Source organism: Rhipicephalus sanguineus, chromosome 6 (genome assembly GCF_013339695.2).
Source record: "Rhipicephalus sanguineus isolate Rsan-2018 chromosome 6, BIME_Rsan_1.4, whole genome shotgun sequence".
Lineage (NCBI taxonomy): Eukaryota > Metazoa > Arthropoda > Arachnida > Ixodida > Ixodidae > Rhipicephalus > Rhipicephalus sanguineus.
The window spans coordinates 112,950,926-112,973,065 of record NC_051181.1 but is presented as its reverse complement, the minus strand read 5'-3'; the positions used below and the strand labels follow the sequence as shown (position 1 = coordinate 112,973,065).

At 43.8% G+C, this 22,140-nt stretch overlaps 1 protein-coding gene across 1 annotated transcript in view; it reads left to right on the top strand.

Annotated features, from left to right (window-relative positions):
- The first annotated feature begins 120 nt into the window (after positions 1 to 120).
- Positions 121 to 22,140, top strand: part of LOC119397473 (uncharacterized) — a 69,109-nt gene continuing 47,089 nt past the window's right edge. The window contains exons 1-16 of the mRNA XM_049416578.1: positions 121 to 363; positions 756 to 868; positions 994 to 1,094; positions 2,382 to 2,467; positions 4,342 to 4,427; positions 4,522 to 4,584; positions 6,666 to 6,670; positions 7,967 to 8,105; positions 12,282 to 12,362; positions 14,874 to 14,974; positions 16,734 to 16,800; positions 16,901 to 16,949; positions 19,220 to 19,340; positions 19,551 to 19,622; positions 21,240 to 21,304; positions 22,002 to 22,109. Coding sequence (XP_049272535.1) covers positions 306 to 363; positions 756 to 868; positions 994 to 1,094; positions 2,382 to 2,467; positions 4,342 to 4,427; positions 4,522 to 4,584; positions 6,666 to 6,670; positions 7,967 to 8,105; positions 12,282 to 12,362; positions 14,874 to 14,974; positions 16,734 to 16,800; positions 16,901 to 16,949; positions 19,220 to 19,340; positions 19,551 to 19,622; positions 21,240 to 21,304; positions 22,002 to 22,109 — 1,315 coding nt within the window. The 5' untranslated portion in view covers positions 121 to 305. The remainder of the gene's footprint in view (positions 364 to 755; positions 869 to 993; positions 1,095 to 2,381; positions 2,468 to 4,341; positions 4,428 to 4,521; positions 4,585 to 6,665; positions 6,671 to 7,966; positions 8,106 to 12,281; positions 12,363 to 14,873; positions 14,975 to 16,733; positions 16,801 to 16,900; positions 16,950 to 19,219; positions 19,341 to 19,550; positions 19,623 to 21,239; positions 21,305 to 22,001; positions 22,110 to 22,140) is intronic.

The window sequence follows — 22,140 nt, the reverse complement described above, 5'->3', positions numbered from 1 at the left end:
AAAGCCGACTTGTTAGCTACAGAAATGACGAAAAAGCCGTAAGGATTCTTATTAAACAGAAACCAACAGAAACAACGCTTCCGGTTGGCCACACTGTTTTTAAAATAAAAGCGCACGTGACCAAACTAAAGCCTACCGTCACAGGAGTCGCTCCCGTCACACTGCTCGTTGGAAAAGTTTTGTCAAAATCGAGATGTGTTAGCGTCGCAGGGAACTGTCATGTTTAGTGGTGTCATCGTCGTTGTCGCGCTAAGCTTAAGCTAGCTGATATCTTCCGTTGACATCGCGAAGTGACGTTGCCCGCCATGTTTCAAACGGGGAGTTTCAAGTGCCCGTCGTGCGCTTTGGCCTACACGACGAGAGGTAAAATACCGCGCACGTGCCGTTCCCGCGGTTTCGCATTGCTAAATACGCGCGAATTGTCGCGAGTCTTACTCGTGCGCGATGATGCGTTGCGTAAAGAAGCCTTTCGAGTGCTATGAATCTGCTGCGCGCTGTTTACTGAATCTTTCGTTCTTTCTCGGGGTTGTCGCTCCATTGTATCGCTGGCGGACGCCACTTGGCGTTGGCCGGCAACAAAAGATGCGTCCTTGCTTCATAGACGTGGTTGGAGAGCATTACTTGTGCATCTTTATTGAGAAGCGAGCTTGGTAATGGCAAATGTGGAGGGGCGCACACCCGGCACTTGGTTACGTGTAAAGGGTGACGGGACAGCGAGCTGTGTACTGACCCCGAGCTCATTGTGTCGTTTTCAGAGCAGCGAGGAAATCGGCTACCCCGAATTTTAAAATGTGGTCACACGTGCTGCGAGGCGTGTATCAGAAGCCGTGCTTCGGCGAGCCACGTGTGCGAGTGCCCTGTGTGCAAGGTTGGTTGCTAAACGCTTTCATACATTTCCGAAAGTAATGTTTGTGTTGGTAATAAATATGGAGCGACACTAACTGCGTCGCACTTGCGTGCTAACGTCACTCGTCGACAATCCATTTTTTTTAGGACCAACAATCCTTTCCCGACAGCAGCAGCATCCAGGCGCTGTTGCTCGATTCCTATGTTCTGGGCGTTGGATCAGCGTGCAGCCGGCAGCAGCAAATGCCGTAAGCTAAGAGGTTCCTTCTCTCTCTCGTTGTGTTGCGAGCAGTCAAGAATGCCTGGAACTTAATTGAGCACGATTGGTATTAACTGTGCAAGGTGTCTGTTCGAGCTAGTTTAAAATCCATTGCTTGTTTATGTGACCACAGAACCTTTTAAGGAGTACAGTTGAGGAAATGACATACACAAATGCTAAGTTGCATAATGCGTGACACTTTGAATAAGTACACAGAACAACGCAACAAAAAAGCCAATCACGTAGTAGTGCCCGAAGATGCGCATCATCTCCAATATTTTATAAACTTTGATTCAAGTTGACCCTTTTGTCCGTTTCTTGTTTTAATTGTCGTCCAGGAAAAATACTGCTTTTATAATGAAAGAAGTAGCTGTGCAATGTTCCCATTTCATGAAATGTTCTTCCAAATTGTCCCTTTCTTCTAATGAGGGTGCAATGCAAAAACGTCCACAAACATATACTGAAATGCACATCAACGAATAACTGGAGGACAAAAGGAATTTGGTGAACTCCTCTACTTGCCTCTCCTAAAAAAAGCATTCATATAATGTGATTTCTTGCCTCAAGCCAACTTGCACTGCACATTTATAGGTGCACTCACGCTGTTCTTCTCCCGTACTGCCACTTTTTAGAATAATTATCCCTGCATTGAATCCTGTAGATTAGAGAGCTGGATGAAATTTGGCATGTAGTCTTGGAGAAAAGCGAAACGAAGGGATAGAATAATATTTTTGGGCAAACTGCAAGAAAATGCATTTCTGAGAAAAGTTCGAGGTAGCAGACCCACTTATTTGAATCTTGGAGCTCAGATCCAGTGGGGGATTACGACCTGTGTTCTTTTGAAACTTGGGAGTAATTGGTTTGAGGAGGAATCGGACTTTGAGCTTAAACTTATGCTTGGTGAAGCATCGCTTTGTAATAACGACTTCTTCATTGTCTGTAGATGGTAGGTAGGTGAAAAAGGAAATAGCTGTAAATGCTATTTTTGCAGATTTAAACAGGATGGACCTTTAATTTTTGCGAGTCTAGCACAGTATGTTGTTTTCTATGTGTGCATTCACTATGGAGAAAAACAACTCTTCAGTATTCCTGAATAAGCTGCAGACATTTGTGGGCTCTTTGATGAAGAGAAGTTTGCAAGCCATTGCGTTACAATCTGACAAATGAGCGTGTAATATTTGCTTATGCTCACACTGATTTGTATGCTTCATAAGAGCGTGTGTTCAGAAATTGAGAAACGGAAGAGTGATTCACTTCTACTTTTTTTTCTTCACAGCACACGAGGACCGAACATGGAACCATTTAATTTAATGATGAAGAGTGCCATTCAGAATGAGCAGGCCACTGGCAAGGGGCCTACGGGTAAGCCCACAGCAGCATTCACGGTTTTCTGATCACAGGCCCAGTGATTCATTTCAAATGACACACCTGACAGAGTGTTTTCCTTTGGCTTCTGCGTGTGCTTTGACTTAATTTTTATAATCAAATGAAGTACACCTTTGTAGCCAATGTTTCAAGAGGATGAAAATTGTTCCCCTTGTTAAAACGTGGGCTTTTGAAAGGCCAGTAAACAGGCCCCGGCCTCTCTCTTTCTTTTTTTTTTTTTTCTTTTTTCACCTTCCGAACGAGCTAGCTAATTCATGCAGAAGGCCGCGACGGTCATATTTTGCGAATATCGCAGCACTGCGTGCCGCACAGACGCTCCATTTCGGAAAGGCAATTCCCGGGCCCGTTTCCTGCATCTGACCAGGCCTTTTCGTCTGTGCAGTGATGTAATCTCGCCCATCAGCACAATTACGTAGCATTGACTTCATCGATTGGTCCTTCGCACTACGAAACGGCGCATTGGCCCTGCTGTGATACAGTTTTGGCCATGCCATCCGCATTTTCATTTTCCTGTGCTTCCCTCTGCCATTTCGGTAAAGCTGAGACTACTGCGACAAGTGGTATCGCCAGAACGAAAGCCTCCAAGATCAGGAGGCGTCTCGACTTTAGCACTAGGGAAAGGGCGCATGCGCCGTGGCATATTTCTTTATCTCACCAGTGATTCACATCCCTCACACCGTGCTTCCTCACCGCACCTCTCTGACGTGAGCGACACGTAGGGGAAGCCTTGCTTGGTCGTTGGCTGCGTGCCGATGACGTAATCGCTGGCATCGTGTTAAGTTGCCGAAGTGGGCGTAGTCACGAAAAAGGGCTGCGCTTGCCCTCTCTTCGCTGCCGAGAAGGGTGGCAAGGCCGAGCAAGAAACCGAAACCAGCCGAAGCGAGTTATTCTGTACCCTGTAGCTTCCTTGTACCAGCACTTATTTGCAAAATTCTTACGGTAGCCTGTTCACATCGTACAGGTGCGCATTTATCTCGCCATCACAAATTTTGGACTGCAAGGTTGTTTACTGGCCCTTTAAGGACAACTCTTGTTTGACCTCAACTTTCGTGTGCAGCATGACTTCCAAAAGTAGTTGGCGACTAGCTTCAGATGCCCCGTACTTTCGTTGCGTTCCGAGCTTGGTTCCCAACCACTGCGAATGCATTTGGACGGGTGTAAAGTGCACGACTGTTCATGGGCATGCCACAGTTAAAAATCCTTTCTTTGACTGTAGGGAGAGGATGCCATTCTTTGGTGCCTTTTCTTTGCTTGAACAGCGTGCACCACTTCAAAATTTAGGAGTTCCCAGTTAGCTTAACCTCTGGAAAAAGCTCCCATAGGTTACCATGATTGCATAACAGCATAATGCTCAGGCTGCCCACTTTTGATAGTAATTTGCCCATGTTACATGTTTTTAGTCGTGACAGTGGCAAATAAATGGTAAATTTAGCTACCCTTTAGTTTTACCTTGTGCTAATTACAAATAATTATAGACTGGTTTCAAGTTGGAATACACCATTTTAACCGTCGGGCATAGGAAGGTGTCACAAAGTCAAGGAAGTCGGTTGATTACCACCTAGCATATGCCATAGGATTTAGCATCTATCACTGCTGTGCAGTTACTAGAGGTCGGAATGCTTTCAACCTTCAGGCAAACACGAGATGCCATGCTGTTGAAATTCCAGAAATTTTTGGTGGGTCGTATCACAATTATGTTGGAAGTTCTGATTAAGGGAAGCATGCAGTAAGCACGGTGACCTGCTAGCATGGTTGAAATACTGCACGTGTACTGAAGACAATGGATAGGCCTTGAGCATTTTTTTATATGAGACATAAGATGAGCTTATGTTTTTCCTTGTCTACTGCAGTTATCTGCGATGAATGTGGAAGCCGTCCAGCTGCCTGCAGGTGCGATACATGTCCTTCAAACTTCTGCAAGCCTTGCTTCGACCACGTAAGGGCACATCAAGAAGGTGCATGTGGTCTTCACCAAGTGCTTTAAGGTATCTTTGCCGATGATGAGAAAATGCTTTACGTTTCTTCTGCAGATCCACAGAATGGCTAAAAACGATGCGCAAACATCAGCCCAGAAGCCTGAATGCAGCGTCAGTGTGAGTGGAGTTTCTCGCATTCAATGTCTTGCCGTTCATGCTAATTCAAATTTCTTTCACAACGTTTATAAATTTAGGCTCATTGTAGAGAGAGCGTTGAATAAAGCTTTATCCAATGTAAATTTTGTTTGCTGTAAAGCTTCAAAGGTTTTGAAAGATAGGGTGCCTCAAAATTCAAAAAAAGAATGCACATGTGAAATAAATTGCGATATTACTACCTGCATCATTGTCTTGTCAGCACAAGGTGTCCTGTGCAAGAGGAGGGTACTTCTTTTGAGAAGGCCTAAGGCGTAAGGCTCATGCACACTTGCGACTAGTGCTGCACTGGTCCCACAACCATTTGTGACTTACGACCAAAAAGCAACTCAAGGTGACCGATGTTCTTACCTGCTTGTGCAACCAATGCCCATGACCACACTGAATGTGTGTCTGCTCAGACCGCCATTGCCTTGTAAAATTAGTTTACGTCTTGTTCATGCACGTCTGATTGGTTCAGAGTATTGCGGCTGCAGTCGTGCAGCTGAAAAATCGAGCAGTGAGAGACTGGGCCAAAGCAGTCACTTTTTGGTCAAAGCAACCATTTCTGACCACTTGCGTCGTGATTAACTTGGTTGTACGACTAGCCTATTCGCAGGTGTGAATGAGCCTTTATTCATGCACGTTCCGCCAGAAGCATGTTTAATCATCAGCATTGAAGTCCTTAAAAGGCCCCTCACCAGGCCACATAGCAAATTTTAGTTAGGACGCTGGAAAGTTTTTCTGTGCCGAATGAAAAACATTATGCCGCAAGAATTTTTCAAATCTGTTCATTGCAAGCTGAGAAAAAAAATATCTTGTAGCATCGTGACAGCCATGATGCGAGGAGGCGAGCTTCATACCCTTGCCACTCGCCCCATGTAGCCTTCGCAAGCCAAATCCCTTTCCTGCCCTCTTCAGCAGCCATTTGTAGCAGTATGTCATCCCTTCCTTCTTTGGACATGCACCCGCGAGACTAAGGGAAAACTGCGTTCAGCTTGAAATTTGACCTATTTCCGTGGCTCCAGCGTTGCAAATTTTGGCAGACGTGATTCGTGAACGCCCAGTGTATGCATTGCAGCTCGTCAGCTCAAGATGGTCAGACCTGGTGAAGGGCACTTTAAAGAAGGCACTGTAACTTAAAGGAACAGTGTGTCGCTTGCAGTCCCTGCTGTTTCAAGTTTGCCTGCTGCATGTGAGCTGTATCTTCAGTTAAATCATCATTATTAAAACTTCGTGCGTGTTCGACAACAGGCACATACTTGGAGCACATATTAAAAAAAATATACATAACCACGGTATTTACCACTGCCTCCCCTTTCCATGTTAGTGGGACGCTCACAAATCTTAATATTCACAACATGGCAGGTTGCACTGAAAGTTGAGCCACGTGTGGCTGCCACAATAACTTGTCGCGTATCGTGTGGCCTCTGGATCCTGCTCTTCTATTCTTGCAGCCGCTGCAGAGGGAGACCTCTGCCATACAGCTAGAATAATAGTAATTGGTTCTGAGTAGGCTTGTGCGAATATTCGAGCGAATAATACAGTATTCGAATTCGCTTCGATTCGAATTTAAATTCTTGAAAATTTCGAAGTATTCGAAAGGAACGAACAGGTGTATATTAATCCGCTTGTAACCCCCCTGTAAAGGTGGTTTCACTGCAGTGAAGGGGTGCTATACCGTGAATACACCTTTTTAAAAAAAATCCGCACTGTCCGCTTCTAATCTCCTGTAAAGGTGGTTTTACTGCAGTAGAGGGGTGCTATACCGTGAATACACCTTTCCAGGGAAAATCCGCACTGCCGCGAAGCCCCACTTCAAGGTTAAATGAACATATTACCCTCACATCGATTCATCATTTTTTAAGTTCAAAAACTTGTTGTACCAGCTTATATGCTCCAAGTGTAGTAAATTTTAAAACGTAACATACTTTACAGGTTATCACTTGCATTCTACCGAAAGCCAAATCCTACTACTACGTGTTCAAAGTTGCTTCCACTTCCTTTGAACCAAAAAGAATGACATTTGCACATGCCTTGTTACAATTAAAAAATACGTTGTGCAGGTTGGGTGGGTCATGATAAATATGCTCGTTTTTCTTTATAATGTGTGATATATACTATTCGAATTCGATTCGAAATTATTCGACCAAAATCACTATTCGCTTCGAATTCGCTTCGAACCTAAAATTTACTATTCGCACAAGCCTAGTTCTGAGTGGTGTTCCATTTTAAATGTTTTGTTTGCTCAGCGTGTGGTGATGTGCAGTGTCACCGCAAGACGAAGCCTCCAGTTGGACGAGTTCATGGTGTTAACCATCCAGGCTTCATTCATTCATTCACACGCTTTATTCAATATACTTTTACAAATTACCATTGGAGACAGCAAAAGGCCCAGAAAGTGCGTGGCTAGGCTACGTCACCCATACAACAGCCGCAGCAGTGCGATCGCTTTCGTATTGTCAACTGTACAGCAATATGCGAGGCCCTATACAAAAGGGTGCATGGAAAAATACACAAGAAAACACTATTCTGTACTTTTCTGGAGAAAGCAGGAAGGAAAAACAATAAACAGTATGCATATGTGTTATTTTCAATTTTTAATACATAAGATTTAGGTGCATGTTAAAGAACCCCAGGCGGTCGAAATTTCCGGAGCCCTCCACTACGGCGTCCCTCATAATCATGTCGTGGTTTTGGGGCATAAAACCCCAATAAAAAGATTATATTTAATACATAATATAACAATGCAAGACAATTCTACAAAACTTGGCACAAAACCTATAATTAAGTGAAAAAATAGTTCCTTTACTTGTTTTTGAATGTGCTTGGGAACCTAATGTGCTCTCAACATAACTGCCAAACATGTGACAAAGATAAGAAAAAAAGTACGAAGTCTAAATTTCAATTCAGCATAGTGAGCACAGTGTTAGACGTTTACACATCTACACCTACCATTTTGACTGTACCGTTTGTTACAAAATTATTGGATTGATGTCTGGTTTTAGCTTTGTATCAGCATAGGTTAATCACGTGTTGAATGTATGTTTTCAGACATAGCCTGAAATTTTCAAATAATTGCAATGTAGATGTAAAGGTAACTGCAGTGGAAAGACACATAATTAGGAAACTTTCGCACTCTCACTTCGGCACACATTTTCTGCGCATTTACTTTTCTAATGCATCATCCCAGCCATTTTCCTGTTGTATATTGTTGGATGTCAGTAAGCTGATGTAAAAGGAAGGAGGAAAAACACACACCTAAAAGCCACCTCCTGTGAAATGATTAAACGGGGTCTGGCTTAATATGATAGGAATGTTGTAGTCAAAGTGGGCTAAAGATTGCTGTCTTTATGATATCTTCTAGTGCTGTGGAGTCTTCCCTGTGTGATGTGCACAAGCGACTGCGGGAGTTCTTTTGCACAAACGATGGCCAGCTGATCTGCACCTTCTGCGTTGTTATGGGCGAGCACAAGCACCATGAAGTTGTATCTGCAATGGAACAAGTGAGATGTTTCTCTATTTCATTTAACTTAAAAAAATTGAATCTAGGAGCAGTAGTCGCACGACAAAAAAGAAGTGTACAGATGAAGCAACCTTGCAAAAGTTATAGCACGCAGAAACGTTTAAAGAAAATATTTTTTTGAATCCGAAATCTGGCGAGCACTGGACTGGCGAAGTCCGCCTTACAGTGGCCACGCATTACGCGGAAAGCTGAAAGAAATGCAGTTACAGTGCTGCATCCTAATTACCTAATATGGGTTAATTGAAGCCATCATGCCTGTTTTGCCGGCCTTGGCTTGTCATCAAAGCCTGGGGTGTTGCCCAGAATGGTGCGACGGCAATGCTATCATGTTCACCGAACCGAACCACTTGCTTTCTACTCAATCCAACGAACGTGCAATGTCGAAAACCGTCACACACCACAAAACCAAAGAGCTTCGGTCTAATATTGCATAAAAGCAAGGTGACAACCTGAATTACAGCAGCTTCGATTATAACGGTCACGTTTCCTGTTTGGTGTTGTCGTGCTCGCATATGTCCGAAGAATCAAGCAAGACCCAGAACTGTCTACAGTGAAACCTCGGTGATACGAATCTCACGGGACCACCAAAAATATTCGTATCATCCAAAATTCGTATCACCAGAAAGCATGAAAAATTAGCATGTGACAAAGGAAAGCTGGCGGACATTTTCATTTATTGTTTTTCAGGGCCGCAGCAACGTCGGGAAGAACCCTGAACGATTGTCAGTTAAGTTTTTAGGTGTCGGCAATCATACCAGCGCTCGTAAATAACGGCCCGTACGCGCGTATTTATTTAATGAACCAGGTGCGTTGTGACCCGCGACAGCCGTAGCCCCTTCCAAATTTTAGTATGCTTTTTCGCATAACACCGTCGTACTGCAGAAGCACTGTGACGCGATGGATCAAGGCCACGAAATTACAAAACCACGGTCCTGTGTTATAATGTTTGTTATCACGGAGGTGTTGGGGATGTTTTCTGGGGGATTTTTGGCCGTTCCCGCACAAGTGCGACCTCAACGGTCGCACATGTTGACACCGTCCTCGCCTTCTTTCGGTCCTCGTGCACCGTTCATAGGATGTCTGATGCACAAGGCAGGCATGTGTAAACACAGTACAACGACCGCAGCCCGCGTCGACGCGTTAGAAAAAAAAAAGCACGGCGCTAATGTCCTCTGTAATGTAAACGCGAAGGCTCACGGAGGCACATAAGAGCCTCAAGGATTCGCGCACAAAATCTCGGAGGCCGTGACGTGTCTCTGAAGGTTTATTCTGACCGTAAGAAAACCATTTTTCTTACACCGTGATTCTGAGGATTTGGCGGTGCGGTGCGCATGCCCATGTTTGCGTTGCCGCGCTCGCACGTGTTTCAAGCGTCTTCTGCGACAGCACGGACAGCACCTCATCGTACCTGAGCGGTAGCGTACGTTCGTATCAAACGTCGCTAGGTGAAAATCGATTCGCAACAACCGTACTCCATTACATTGCAGGCCAATGGGCCTTGGCCGGGACCAACGAAAAATTCGTATCACCCCGAAATTCATATGAGCTGTGACCGTATCACCGAGGTTTCACTGTATTGAGTTGGCTTTGCCACTGGACGTCCACATAATTTTATAGAGCTTGTAGTGGTGCAGCTGTTAAGTTCAAGCAGCTTGAAAAAAAATTGTTGGCTCCTTAAAATTTGTTTCAGCAGTGACTTTACCAAAAAAAAATTAAATTAAAAAAAAATGTCTCATTTGTGATAAAGGCTCCTATTCAGTTGCTTCTTTGGGAATTTATCCCATATTCTTCATGAAATCCAGAAGAGCTTCTTTCAGAGTTCAAGATCATAGTGATGTCAATTTTCTCGCCGATGGAGATTGCTCGCAAGATACTATGTAGCTGCATCAATGCCATAAATTCCCTAAATGATCATTGATCGCTTAGAAGGTAAGAGCTCATTGAGTTTAGTGCTAGCGCCTCTACAGCTAATGATGTTTGTTAATTAACATGTGGCATTGACAAAAGTACCACATCAGGCATTGATGCACGGCACGTGTGACATGGAATACGAAACTATGCCACGTAGAAATAGTAGAGTAGTGTTCATGCCAGGGTTGCCACATGCCATGAATCAGCCGCATGCTCTCCTCTTTGTCGCTGCAAAGGTGAAGAGTATGTTGAGTTTTACCCTCTCCCACAAAACCACTGCCGGAAAGCGTGCTGCTCCACTTTGGTGGCAGCTTTCCGTCATGCTGTGCATAATGTTAAAAAATGCATTCGCAAAGACCGCATGCGTCTGAACCATATGGGTACTGGCCCCAGCCGAAGTTTCAATTTATTGACCCGGATTTCCTCTGTGGCAGCAGTGAAACCTTATGTTGAAATCACTGATAAACACACTTCGGTTTATTGCGGTTCAAAATACATGGTGTTCTATGGACATGAAGTTGCGTTGATTTTGCAAATACCTTGTAAAATCAAGAATTTTGTTATATCGAGGTTGAACTACAGTCAATCCCGGATATATCGAACTCGAAGGGGATCGCAAAATAGTTCGATATATCGATAATTCGAAATACGAAATATGCTTATTTAAGGCTTTAATTAAAGCACTGCAGGCCTCGACACAGTTTTCTGAAATCGTAAAAAGCGCGAACATGACGATTGCTCACATATGCTAAAGAACAAGGCGAGAACTTCTTTTGCAAGTTAGCGCACTTTATTTCGCATGAATGAAGTCCGACAACTTGTCTTGCTTCTTGCACGCCGTGAATTCATCAAGTCATCGTCAATATTATATAAGCTTTCCAAATGAGTAAATTCAGCACCTTCCGCCACAACAGCGGTGATCGACGCTGAACGCTGATGCGAGCTCTGTAGCGCCGTAAAGGGTTTAGCGGTGGCAGCGGCGGCTGGCATCTTCAAACCGCACGGGTCCATTTCCGCAGCACCGGCAACGTCAGCTATGATCTCGGCATCGATGCAGTCAGAAACAGCTACGTCGTTAACTGCACCGATGAAGTCACTCGCTGTGCTCCCGTCCGATACGGCGCCCGGAAACGCTAAGTCGCAAAATTCACTGACGCACTGTACGCCGTAGTCGGCGGTCATGACGCGCCCGAAGTCATCACCTGGCACCAAGGCCCATAAGGAAACAGTGCACGACGGTGCTTTACTTGACGTCGTTTCAAGCACCGGTCATCATTTTTATCGCTACGAGCGGGACAGTGTTTAGTTCGACTCTCGAATAACGATTTATCAAGAACAAAGCGCGAAGTACACGCTGCTATAACGCTGCACGAAGGAACATTTCTCCACCGTTGACATGTTGGTGATACTGATGGCACTTGTGGCTTTGCGGAAGGCAGCCGCTACTTTGGCGAAAAATGCGAAAAAAAAAGCGTGGCCTCTGAGATCAGCGTTTTAAAACCGAAAACACAAAATACGTCACGAGGTTGCGGATCTCGAAGGCCATGCTTTGCGGGCCCGCATGCCATCGTGCGCGAAGAGACAAGGAAGGGAATGCAAACATTACAACAAGACTGCGAAGTCACTTCGAATTCTCATTTTGGTGCCCTCGGCAATCAGCCTCTTTGAAAAACACTAGCCCATGCGTTAAAACCTGCGTACCGCGCGTCAAATATACCGGTGAACTGACAAGCGCTGCTCAACGAACTAGATCGAGCAACGCAATTTTGTCACCTGTGCGCGACGAGGGATTGGAACTTATGAGAACGCGGCCGAAAAATGATCAATAGTTGTTAGGAAAAATGCACTTTCTGGGCTTCGGCGCGGGGCAGCGTTCGATATAGCGGATGTTTCGCTGTGCGGGAGTTCGATATACGTGCACACCAACCCCATACTTTTGCATGGGAAATTCAAGGGGATTTCTCAACTGTTCGGTATAGCCAATAATTCGATATATCCGAGTTCGATATAACCGAGATCGACTGTATATCACAACAATATCTTGCATAGCATTTGTGAAAATACATTTTGTCGAACTAGCAGTATAGGCTTTACACCGTTGTCAACAATTCATTGATGGGATTAACCAATTGCCTTTTCGATTGGGGCACAGCAAAACAAAGCAGCATTTTTGCAATTGTTCGGACTTGCTTGCATATAGTAGATAGTTTAATCAGAGTTGTAACATGCATTTTTGTTTTTCCAGAACAAGCAATCACTCTTAGAGTTGAAACCAGCACTGGATGAGGCTATGAAGCCTTACAATGGCATGAAAAGAACTGTCAAGGTATGAATTGTTGTTTGCCTCGTAGAGATTTCTTGCAATTTCATTCTGTTGCGAGCAGTATTTAGAGGTGCATAAATTACTTCTGCGACATGCAAACAGCAGGATTTATTTTATTTTAAGAGATACAGATCCTTCATATTCTGTTTTCACATACCGGGTATTAAGATACGGTAGGCTTGGAAGTGGGCATTAGTGAAGCATGGTTAAAACAATATCACTGAAATAAAATACATTAGGCATCTCATTTTTGTATAGGGTATGGAAAGGTGCATGTCGAAAATTGCTCTACTTAGTGATGCGTTCGCACTCGTTCTTTGTTTTCAAGGGTCGACGATAATTTAGAACGCTTTACTTTGGCAGCTGCAAGCGGAAGCTCAGTCATCAGATTACGATAGCGCACCGCACTCATCGCAGACGTGCGACTGTAATAGCGTTGACTCGTTGGACCAGCTGTTAAAGGTTCTTCTTATCAGCATTTCGGAGCTTATGACAAAGACCACCGCGGGACAACTCTTTGTACTTGCAATCAAGCATGACGTACTTTGAAACATCGGGCACCGCGGCCACGCACATTGCAAGCAAGCTTACGGTGGCTGATGTACGAGACAAATCCGAATTTTGCGGGCAAGAACATCACGCTAGTGGACATGCGAAAGCGAAGAAGCTGCAATGTCCTTCGTCGCAAGCGACGAATCTCATCGCCCGCTGGCTCCTTAGAACCGCGGATGGGCATTATGCGCATCGGCAGCGGACTCCCCGGCCAAGCTCGCTGCTCAGCGACCGCTCGGAGAAGCGGTGGCTGTGGCTAGCAATATCGCGCGTCAGCGCCAGCAAAACGCAACACCAAGCACGCTGCGCGCTGATTTCTTTGGCGCTACAGCTGGGTATAGCTGATCATTGACAGACCGGAGATCGGCGGCCTTCGTTCTTAAATCGGTACGTCGATATCTGCAGTGAGCTGTCCTCCTACCGAAAGTATGCTAAGCGATGTTTGAAGTCGGAAGTTATTGAATTTGGTATGTCCGTGGTAGCAAAGTCCGCTCTAAAGGAGTCCTGACCACCTTTCTGGCCTGACATTTTAGTCAATTATATCTGAATGTCCGTTGTACCAGAATCCGTTGTAAATGAAGCTCAAACAATGGAACAAATACGGAGGTCGGCATAATGCCGCAACTTGGTATATACCGTATATTGCCGATTATAAGTCGACCCCCCAACTTGCAACCCCTTCTAGGGGAAAAAAAGTTGACTCCGAACACAGCCTCATGCTGCGGCCATAGCTCACCAATAAGTTTTTCAGAAGAGGGAGTGATGCAAAGAAACATTTGCCCGTGAAACATTGCTTACGACTCGTCGTCGCTTGAGAGAAGGACGCAGTCACGGTCATTGCCATCGTGTGAGCCACTGCTGCTGCTCGCCGTCGGAACGGGTGCCGGTGGTACTGAGATGCCGCACGTGGAAAACACCGCACAGACCATGTCGGTTGGCAGTCCATACCAGGCATCGTTGACCCATTTCTTCGATAACTTGAACTCTGTTTGCGGGATGCACATATCCTTCGCGACAGTACGTGCTTTTGCTTCAATATCATCGTAGCTAACACTCAGGCTCTTGCTTCTCTCGTCGTGAACCCAATCTCGAACCGCCTCCTCAACGGCAGGATATCGTCCAGACTTCGGTCCGTGAAAGGAACGGCATGTAGCAGCGTACGCGAAGATCTTGGTCTTTTGTTTTCTCCATTCCCTCATGCACTTTTCCGACACATCAAACTTGTGCCCTGCTTCAACGTTGCTTTCCGACTCTGCGTAGAGGATCGCTTGCCTCTTGAAAGCAGCGCTGTACTGTTGCCGGCGTAGCGGTGGCATCTTGGCATCCGTTTGACAGCGTCGCAAATAGCGCGCACCACTGCTCGCAAACGAAGTGAAATGCAGAAATGGCGAACAGGCGTGAGTGCAAAAAAACGCGAAGACTCTTGTGGGCGCATGTGACTGGTCATGTGGTTTAGTCAGTTCCCCGCGAAGTGTTGCCAGCCCACACGGCGCTGCCAGCTTTTCTGCGGAACGCCGATGGTTTGTCAACGAATCGTTTCTATTGTATGAAAACAAAACTGCAGGGCGCATCGCAAGATCAATTGCTCTTTATTCATAGAGCATCGTTCACCCTCTATCAAAGGTTTGAAATGCTGCTTTCTAGACCGTGTTTCCCAAGCAGTTCGCATTAATGCCGTGCGGCGGTGATTTTTTAACGCGCTCTGTAGTTTCGCCTCACGCGGTTTCGCTATAGTTTCGCAATCATCGTGGCAGATCGCAAAAATGTCCGGCTCCGGAAGCAGCACGCGCGCGTTGGGAGATAGCTGTTGCCACGACTCCGCTGCCTCTGCGGCTGATGTTATCGATGCGTCGAATAGCAGGAAATCCGAGGATGACGACCTTTCATCGGACCCCAACCCCCGTAGAATTAACTGCAACATGCTCCTGCCGATCTTGACTGTCTGTGTTCATTCATTTACAGAAACTCGAGGCCATCTGCAAGAGCTCTGACAGCCAGTACAACAAATTGGTGCAGGACATTCAGTCTGAATTCCAGCACCTGCACTCCCTCCTGCAGCTTCGGTAGGCTGAGCTATCTCATCCCAATAACCAAACACTCCATGCATTTGTTAGTGCCTTCTGTGCAGTTGTCTGTTATTTAATTCTCTAACTGCATGTCTGCCATGCCTGCTTACCCATTCACATTGTTCTGGAGACTCCCAAATTTTCCCACCACTCCTCCAGATTGTACGGATGTGAGTCCGAATAAATGTCGCCAGTGCTTACCGAATAGCACTACTTCTTAAAAAAAAATAAACTTTCTGTAGTGCACATAGCTGCCAGCTCTTGCTAATTAGCGGTACAGTGCACAGATTCCGGACATTTCATACAATAGTGCAGATGAGGAAAGCATCTCATAAAATTGGAACTTTCAATTCTCTCACAAAAAGGGGGGAAAAAAATCTAATGGGTTCAGTTGCCAATAACAATAGCTGCATTTAAATGGTTGTGAAATTCAAAAACGGCTGTGTGCATAGTAGTCAAGATTAATCTTGAGTCCCCGCTGTGGTATGCCTCATTATAATATCATGGTTTTGGCACATGAAACCCCAAGACTTTCATTTTAACACAAACCACAATTAGTCGAACCATGTAAAAAAGGCCAGTTGTTGTGGCCGCTCCTAGTGCATACACCAAATCAGCTAGTTGTCGTGAGGCTGTAATGCAATTGTAGGAGTGCCATCTAGGCTACACAATGACAAAAAATTTAGGACGTTATGGATTGTTGCGTTCTTTAAATAGGATACTGTAGCTAGGTGTCTTCTGTACTTTACACTATGCAATACCTCTGTCCTGTTTTCTTGCTTCACATTGTTTCTTTTTGCTATGCAGAAGTCTAATTCTCTTGCCTGGAAGTTCGCAGGCTGTGCATTAATGACTGCATAAGGTTACTACCGCATCAGTAGAGTGGCATACTGCACAAACGTTTTCGTGTCAAGGTGTGGGAATTGTGACGCGGAGGCTTATGAGCAGGGAGGGCTGGGCTATGCTCGCAAAAATATGGTACTTTGCCCCTCTAGGGGAAATTGTCAAGTAGTCTAAAATCTAGGCTTGTGCGAATAGTAAATTTTAGGTTTGAAGCGAATAATGATTTGGCTGAATCATTTCGAATCGAATTTGAATAGTATATATCACATATTATAAAGAAAAATGAGCATATTTGTCAGGACCCAACTTACCTGCTCAATATATTTTAAAATAAAAACAAGGCATGTGCAAATGTCTTTCCTTTTGGTTCAAAGGGAAGTGGAAGCAACTTTGAATAGTAGCAAGAGTTGACTTTTGGTAGAATGCAAGTGATAACCTGTAAAATATGTTACGTTTCAAAATTTACTATACTTGGAGCGTATAAGCCGGTATAACAAGCTTTTAAACTTAAAAGATTTATGAATCGATGTGAGGGTAATATGTTCATATAACCTTGAAGTGGGTGAGGGTAATATGTTCATATAACCTTGAAGTGGGGCTTCGTGGCATGCGGATTTCCCCTGGATAGGTGTATTCACTGTATAGCTTCCCTCCACTGCAGTGAAACCACCTTTACAGGGGGTTACATGTGGTTTATATATGTCTATTTGTTCATTTCGAATACTTCGAAAATTCGGATAATTTCAATTCGTGTCAAAGCGAATTCGAATGCTGTAATATTGATTGAATATTCAAAGTGCTCGAATATTTGTACAAGCCTACTAAAATCTTAAGCAGCTCAATGGCGAGACTTCTGCCGTTTCTTTCCCCTTTAGCCGGTCCTTTTTATAATTGTCTTGTACCCTTTGTGCAGCTCAAACCAGTTGTTAACTGACCTCAAGAAAGTCAATGAACAACACATGCAGGGTATGCAGGAGCAGGTGAGAAAACCTAGCCATATTGATTGGTTCCTAGTACGAAATACCGAAAAACTTTTTAGAATAAGCAGCATGTTTTGACGTTATTCGTTCACTCTTGCAGCTGAAGCAGCTGAGAACTAAACTGGGAGAGTTCAAGGCTTTGCAGAAAGGTAAGCAGCCCCACCATATTTTGCAAGAGTAGCAGCTTTAGTTTTTAAGAAAGCTGACTCGTGTCTACATATTTGTTATTGTCAAATGTGTGCCTACGTAGTGTTGGCGCAGGCTTTTGTGTGTGCGTTGACTCTCTATTGGAGCTTTAATAGATTGCTCTGCCTGTTTCAACCTGTAGCATCTCTTACTGACTTATTATGGCCACACTCCCAGATTTAGACAAAAATGGTCAGGAGCCTTTCGATGTGTTGTATGCACTTCTAATGCACTTCATTGTTCTAGTTGGTGTATAGCCACCATCAGCCTTGTCCTTTTCCTTTTTCGTGCTTGAGACTGGGCAGTGCATGCGAAATGATGGGCCTGCTAGCGTTGCCTGGCCTTGTCTTCTTCTGCCTTACACAAAGTGGTGGAGGTGCGGGGTAGTGTTGACTTCCTCCAACGAATTTCCACAAGCTTGAAATTTGTTGGAGAAACCTTTATTAGGAGCATAAGCCTTTGCAGGCACAGTGACTGACTAAACTTGATGGGAACTGCACAAATGTACGAGTAGTCAGGAGTTCAGAATATTGGAGTCACCAGAATTTCTTTCCACAGTGATGCAAGAAAAAAAATAAATAGGGCGTGGCATTCTAGGGCGATCACCTTCGCGGGTTATTTTTACTTTCGAGATTTCTCGTGCTGCCAGCACCATATGCATGTGCATTTGTGAGTGGCAACATTCTTGCCACATTAGTAAAGGTGTGCGAATATTCAAGAATTTTGAAATATCAATTCGAATAGTGTCCTATTTGACTTTCATCTTCGTATCAAATAGCTGCTACTCGTAAATACGAATATTTCTTTGATAGCTTATAAGCATTTCAGTATGTCAACTGCACCTAAATAAACACAAAATTGGTACAAAAGTGCGATACAGGTCATTTGCATGTTCATAATATAGAATTAAACAGGAGAGTTTACGTAGTGCAGCGGGCTATGTTGCTCAGGGAGCCAGACTTTACTGGTTATGCAGTTATTATTTGAAAGAGTTCAGGTGTAGAGTGCATGTGTAGAGTGCATGTGAAGATTGTGTTTGTTGATTTAATGCTAAAATATGAATACTAGGATGGGAACATGGCTTTGCATTGATTGTGAAAATGACTGTTCAACATCTAAGTAGTATTCACTGTTCGAATCGATTTGCTTCCGGCACTATTCAATCCGTATTTGATTCATTCTCAAAAGTCGCTGTTCACACACACCTGCACAATAGCCAGCACACTGCATAATGACAGTACCAGAAACACTGCTGCCCATTGAAATGTTTAGCACCAGCCGCATGAAATCTCACAAATCTACCCTATAAAGGGATCACGTTTAGAATATGCCCTAAGTTTTCTCTGTATGTTATACATTTAGCTACAACCTGGTCTGCCCATCTGTCCATATTTCAACCAGTAGTGCTGTTGCTACGTATAGATGCAAGTACAGTCGCCGCTTCCACTGGTTCTCCATCTGCAGGCTACAAATATAAGCCAATCACTTTGCTATAGTGAAATGATTTAAAGTTTTTTGCAAGTCATTTCTCAATGCTTCCTTAATCGCCAGCTTTATCGGCATAAGTGTCGAGATTAGTGTTGGCACCACAAAACTGTTGAAGAAGTTGCCTGTGACCACGTCACGATTAATGTGTGAATGAAGAAACACTGGGGTACGCACAACAAATCGCAAATGCACCCTGTACCATTCTGTGGTTTAGCTTGTCCTGTGGTGGGGTGTTCTGGGTGTAGACAAGACCACAGAAGTGCGGCCAATCGGCCAATGGCCATGAATTTGGGTATATGGCATCATTTGCAGAAAGAAGAGGGAACGATTTCCAGCTGACTTTGAGAATGAAGTCTAAGTTCCAGGCCTCGGGCTGCGCTCTAATCTTTGGCTTGCGTGTTCTCCCGAGCGTTGACTACCGATGGGCAGCGTTTTCTGACCACGCTGAAGAAGTGTTGCAGGGCCCCTTTAATGTACTGCGTTCACTATTACGTGAACTCTGTAAGGAAACGTAGCAGGTGGCTTCTCGGTCGTTTACATCTGTAGCTTGTTACTGAAACTGTGCTGGCCGTTCTGAAGCTCCCATAATCACAAGAAAGTTTTTTTTTCCTAATGTCATGCTGCTCATTGTGTCCGTATTATGCTTAAGATGGAATGTGTTTAATGGAAAGAGTATGTCTTTTTTGTGACTTCTGCTGCAGCTTTATTTAAGGTTATGTTTTCTTCGCTTATTTTGGTCTTTTAGAAGTTGCATCTGCAATGGCTACCAACACACATCAACACAGCACGCTCCTTCTAGAGCGGCTGAAGTCCTTTAGCAGCCTTCCCTGCTTCCTTATGGAGGATCTGCAGGACCACAAGGCTTGAAGTCAAGTGAGTCATGTCACGATTCGATGCGACACCTTAAATGCTGCAATTCATATGCATTTCTAAATTTTGGAAATTTACTTATGTGCACTATGTTTTTAGATGATGTTTGAACTATGCAGTCATGCCCTCCTCAGCTGTTTCAATTTATTAACAGCTGCTGCACAAAAATAAGCTGGTTGCATATTCATGTGCTTCAATTTTTCCAGGGTCACATACGATTCGTCGCTGAAGGATTTGTTGAAATCTCATGGTGACTTGAGCTTCACACCTCCAGAAAAGTATGTTGACATTTGCCTCCTTGCACGTATTGTGCATGCACTCTTTTTGTCTTTCTTTCTTTCTCACTGTGTGGCTGGCTAGATTTCACTCTTGCTTGTGCAGGCTTAACTGCAATATAGTGAACACGGGCGTATAACAAATAATTTCATTTAATGAAGCTAATCTAACATTTGTTTGGCTACACTTCTTAATCAAAGAACTGCCATAACGAAACTGAAATTGTACGAGTTTTGAGACACTATCGAAAACAGTGAAATGGACATTTGTTAGCTAATAGTTCGAGATCTGGTAGCATAGATATCAAATGCTAAGCAAGCGCATGTTAAGAAGGCACACTCTGGGCATGTTGATTGTACATTAACGATTCTGCAAAGGTAGTTTATAATTTGGTAAGGATGGGTGAATAGTAAATTTTAGGTTTGAAGCGAATTGGAAGCGAACAGTGATTTGGTCAAAGCGTTTCGAATGAAATAGTTCGAATAGTATATGTCACATATTATAAAGAAAAGTGAGCATTGTTGTCATAACCCAAGTAACTTCCACAATATTTTAAGAATTGGAACTAGGCATGTGTGAATGTCATTTTTTTTGGTTCAAAGTGAAGTGGAAGCAACTTTGAATAGTAGCAAGATTTGAGTAGCAGTAGGGTGCAAGTTATAAGTAGTAAAACACGTTACGTTAAAAATTGACTATACTTAGTGCATGTAAACCCGTATAACAAGCTCTTAAAAAATAATTAATCGAGGTGAAGGCAATTTGTACATTTACCCTTGACATGCGCTTCACAACAGTGCACATTTCCCCTGTATAGGTGGTTTCACGGCATAGTAGCTTCATGCTGCAGTGAAACCACCTTTACAGGATGAGTTACATGTCAAATATCAATGTCAAGTTGTTAACATGAGGGGAAAAATCTGAAGCGGTTATTGCCATTTTGCTGCTTCAGTGTCTATTTGTTCATTTCGAACAATTCGAAATTTCTAATAATTTAGATTTGTGTCAAAGCGAATTCGAATACTGCAATATTCGTTTGAATATATGAAGCGCTCGAATATTCGCCCATGCCTATAGTTTCGCGTGTTTCCCTGATCGCTCTGATGAGCTCTGATGGCTAATGGGCCATCAGAGTTTATAGATACTCTTTGCAGGCCCGTGTAGAGCACAGCGCTTTTATTTTGGCGACTATACATGATTTCTTTTTGTCCATATTGGCGTGCTTAGGTATATAATGTAATGAAGGTAAGAACGTATTTTTGTCCAGCTGCAACTTCTTTATGTGAAGGTTTGGATTGACTTTGAGAGTGTGTAGTACAATAGTCTTCTATTAATTTGACTCTGGTTAATGCCATTTTTCGGTTAAATTGGTCTCGGCAGAAGGTCATGGCCTCGTGCATTTGTATAGGACCAAAGTTTCTTTATATTGATCCTGAAAATTAGCTTTCCCCAGATAACTCGAATATGGTTGGTCATATTATATGCCTCCAATCCCAATAGTGACTGCAGTAATGGTGCCAAAGCAGCAGCTTCTGATTTCGTGGCAATTGGGGTATAGTTTAAGAACTTTTAAGGCCCTTTGAATTTTGGCATGTCCAGGTGAAGAGTTCTTTGCTTTGCAGATTATCCTTTTTGTCTGTGAAGGACCTGCCTGAAGGGTACACGGAGGATGACCTAGATGATACAGGTAATTCATTTTTTCTTGAGCTGTGAGGTTATTTCTTCATCAATACAAGTGAGTGTGTATATGTCGTTCCTCTTGTGGCTGTCTTACACATGGGTACTTCCTTCCTCCATGGAGTTATTCCTGTATGCTTCTGGATGTTGTTGACTTGGAGAAAGAATTTTCACATCTAACACTAGAGTATGATGTAAAGAAAATGTCAGAGAGCAATGCCATTGTTTCCTCGTGTCAAATCTGTCGTAATCAAGAAACTCTATTAAGCACATCTCTTATACTTACTGATGTTTCTATGCCGATGCATCTCATCAGGCCTGTGGGCACCCACAGCTAGTGTTTTGAGCAAGTTGAAAGTGAGCAAAAGCTTGTTTTGACCATTATTTGACAGTTGGCAATTGTATATGTAAGCCATACGAACTCTTTACCATACAAAGTAGTACACACACAATGAAGGCAGCACTATTTCTCCACATGTGTAGCTCATTTGTGTGCGCTGATAATGTGGTTCAAAACACGATTTTCTGATTGTCAGGAGTTAGTCAATATTCTTTTTTTGCACATTTGTCGTACCCTTCAGGACGGGAACATTGTATGGGCTGCTTTGTTACTGTATACACCACACATCAAGCGCACCAGTACATGCACCCTTTGTTTCTCTGTACATTTGTGTGTCCTTACTTTTACTGTGATCTATCATGAACAGATCTTGAATCGGAATCCTCAAGCGAGAAGCAGTCTTTGGATGAGCAGTCTCCAGCACCCAGCACCTGCAGTGATGAGCTGCCTCAGACAGCACCTGTAGCTGAACCATGTACGTGACCACCACGAACTCTCCCGCAACA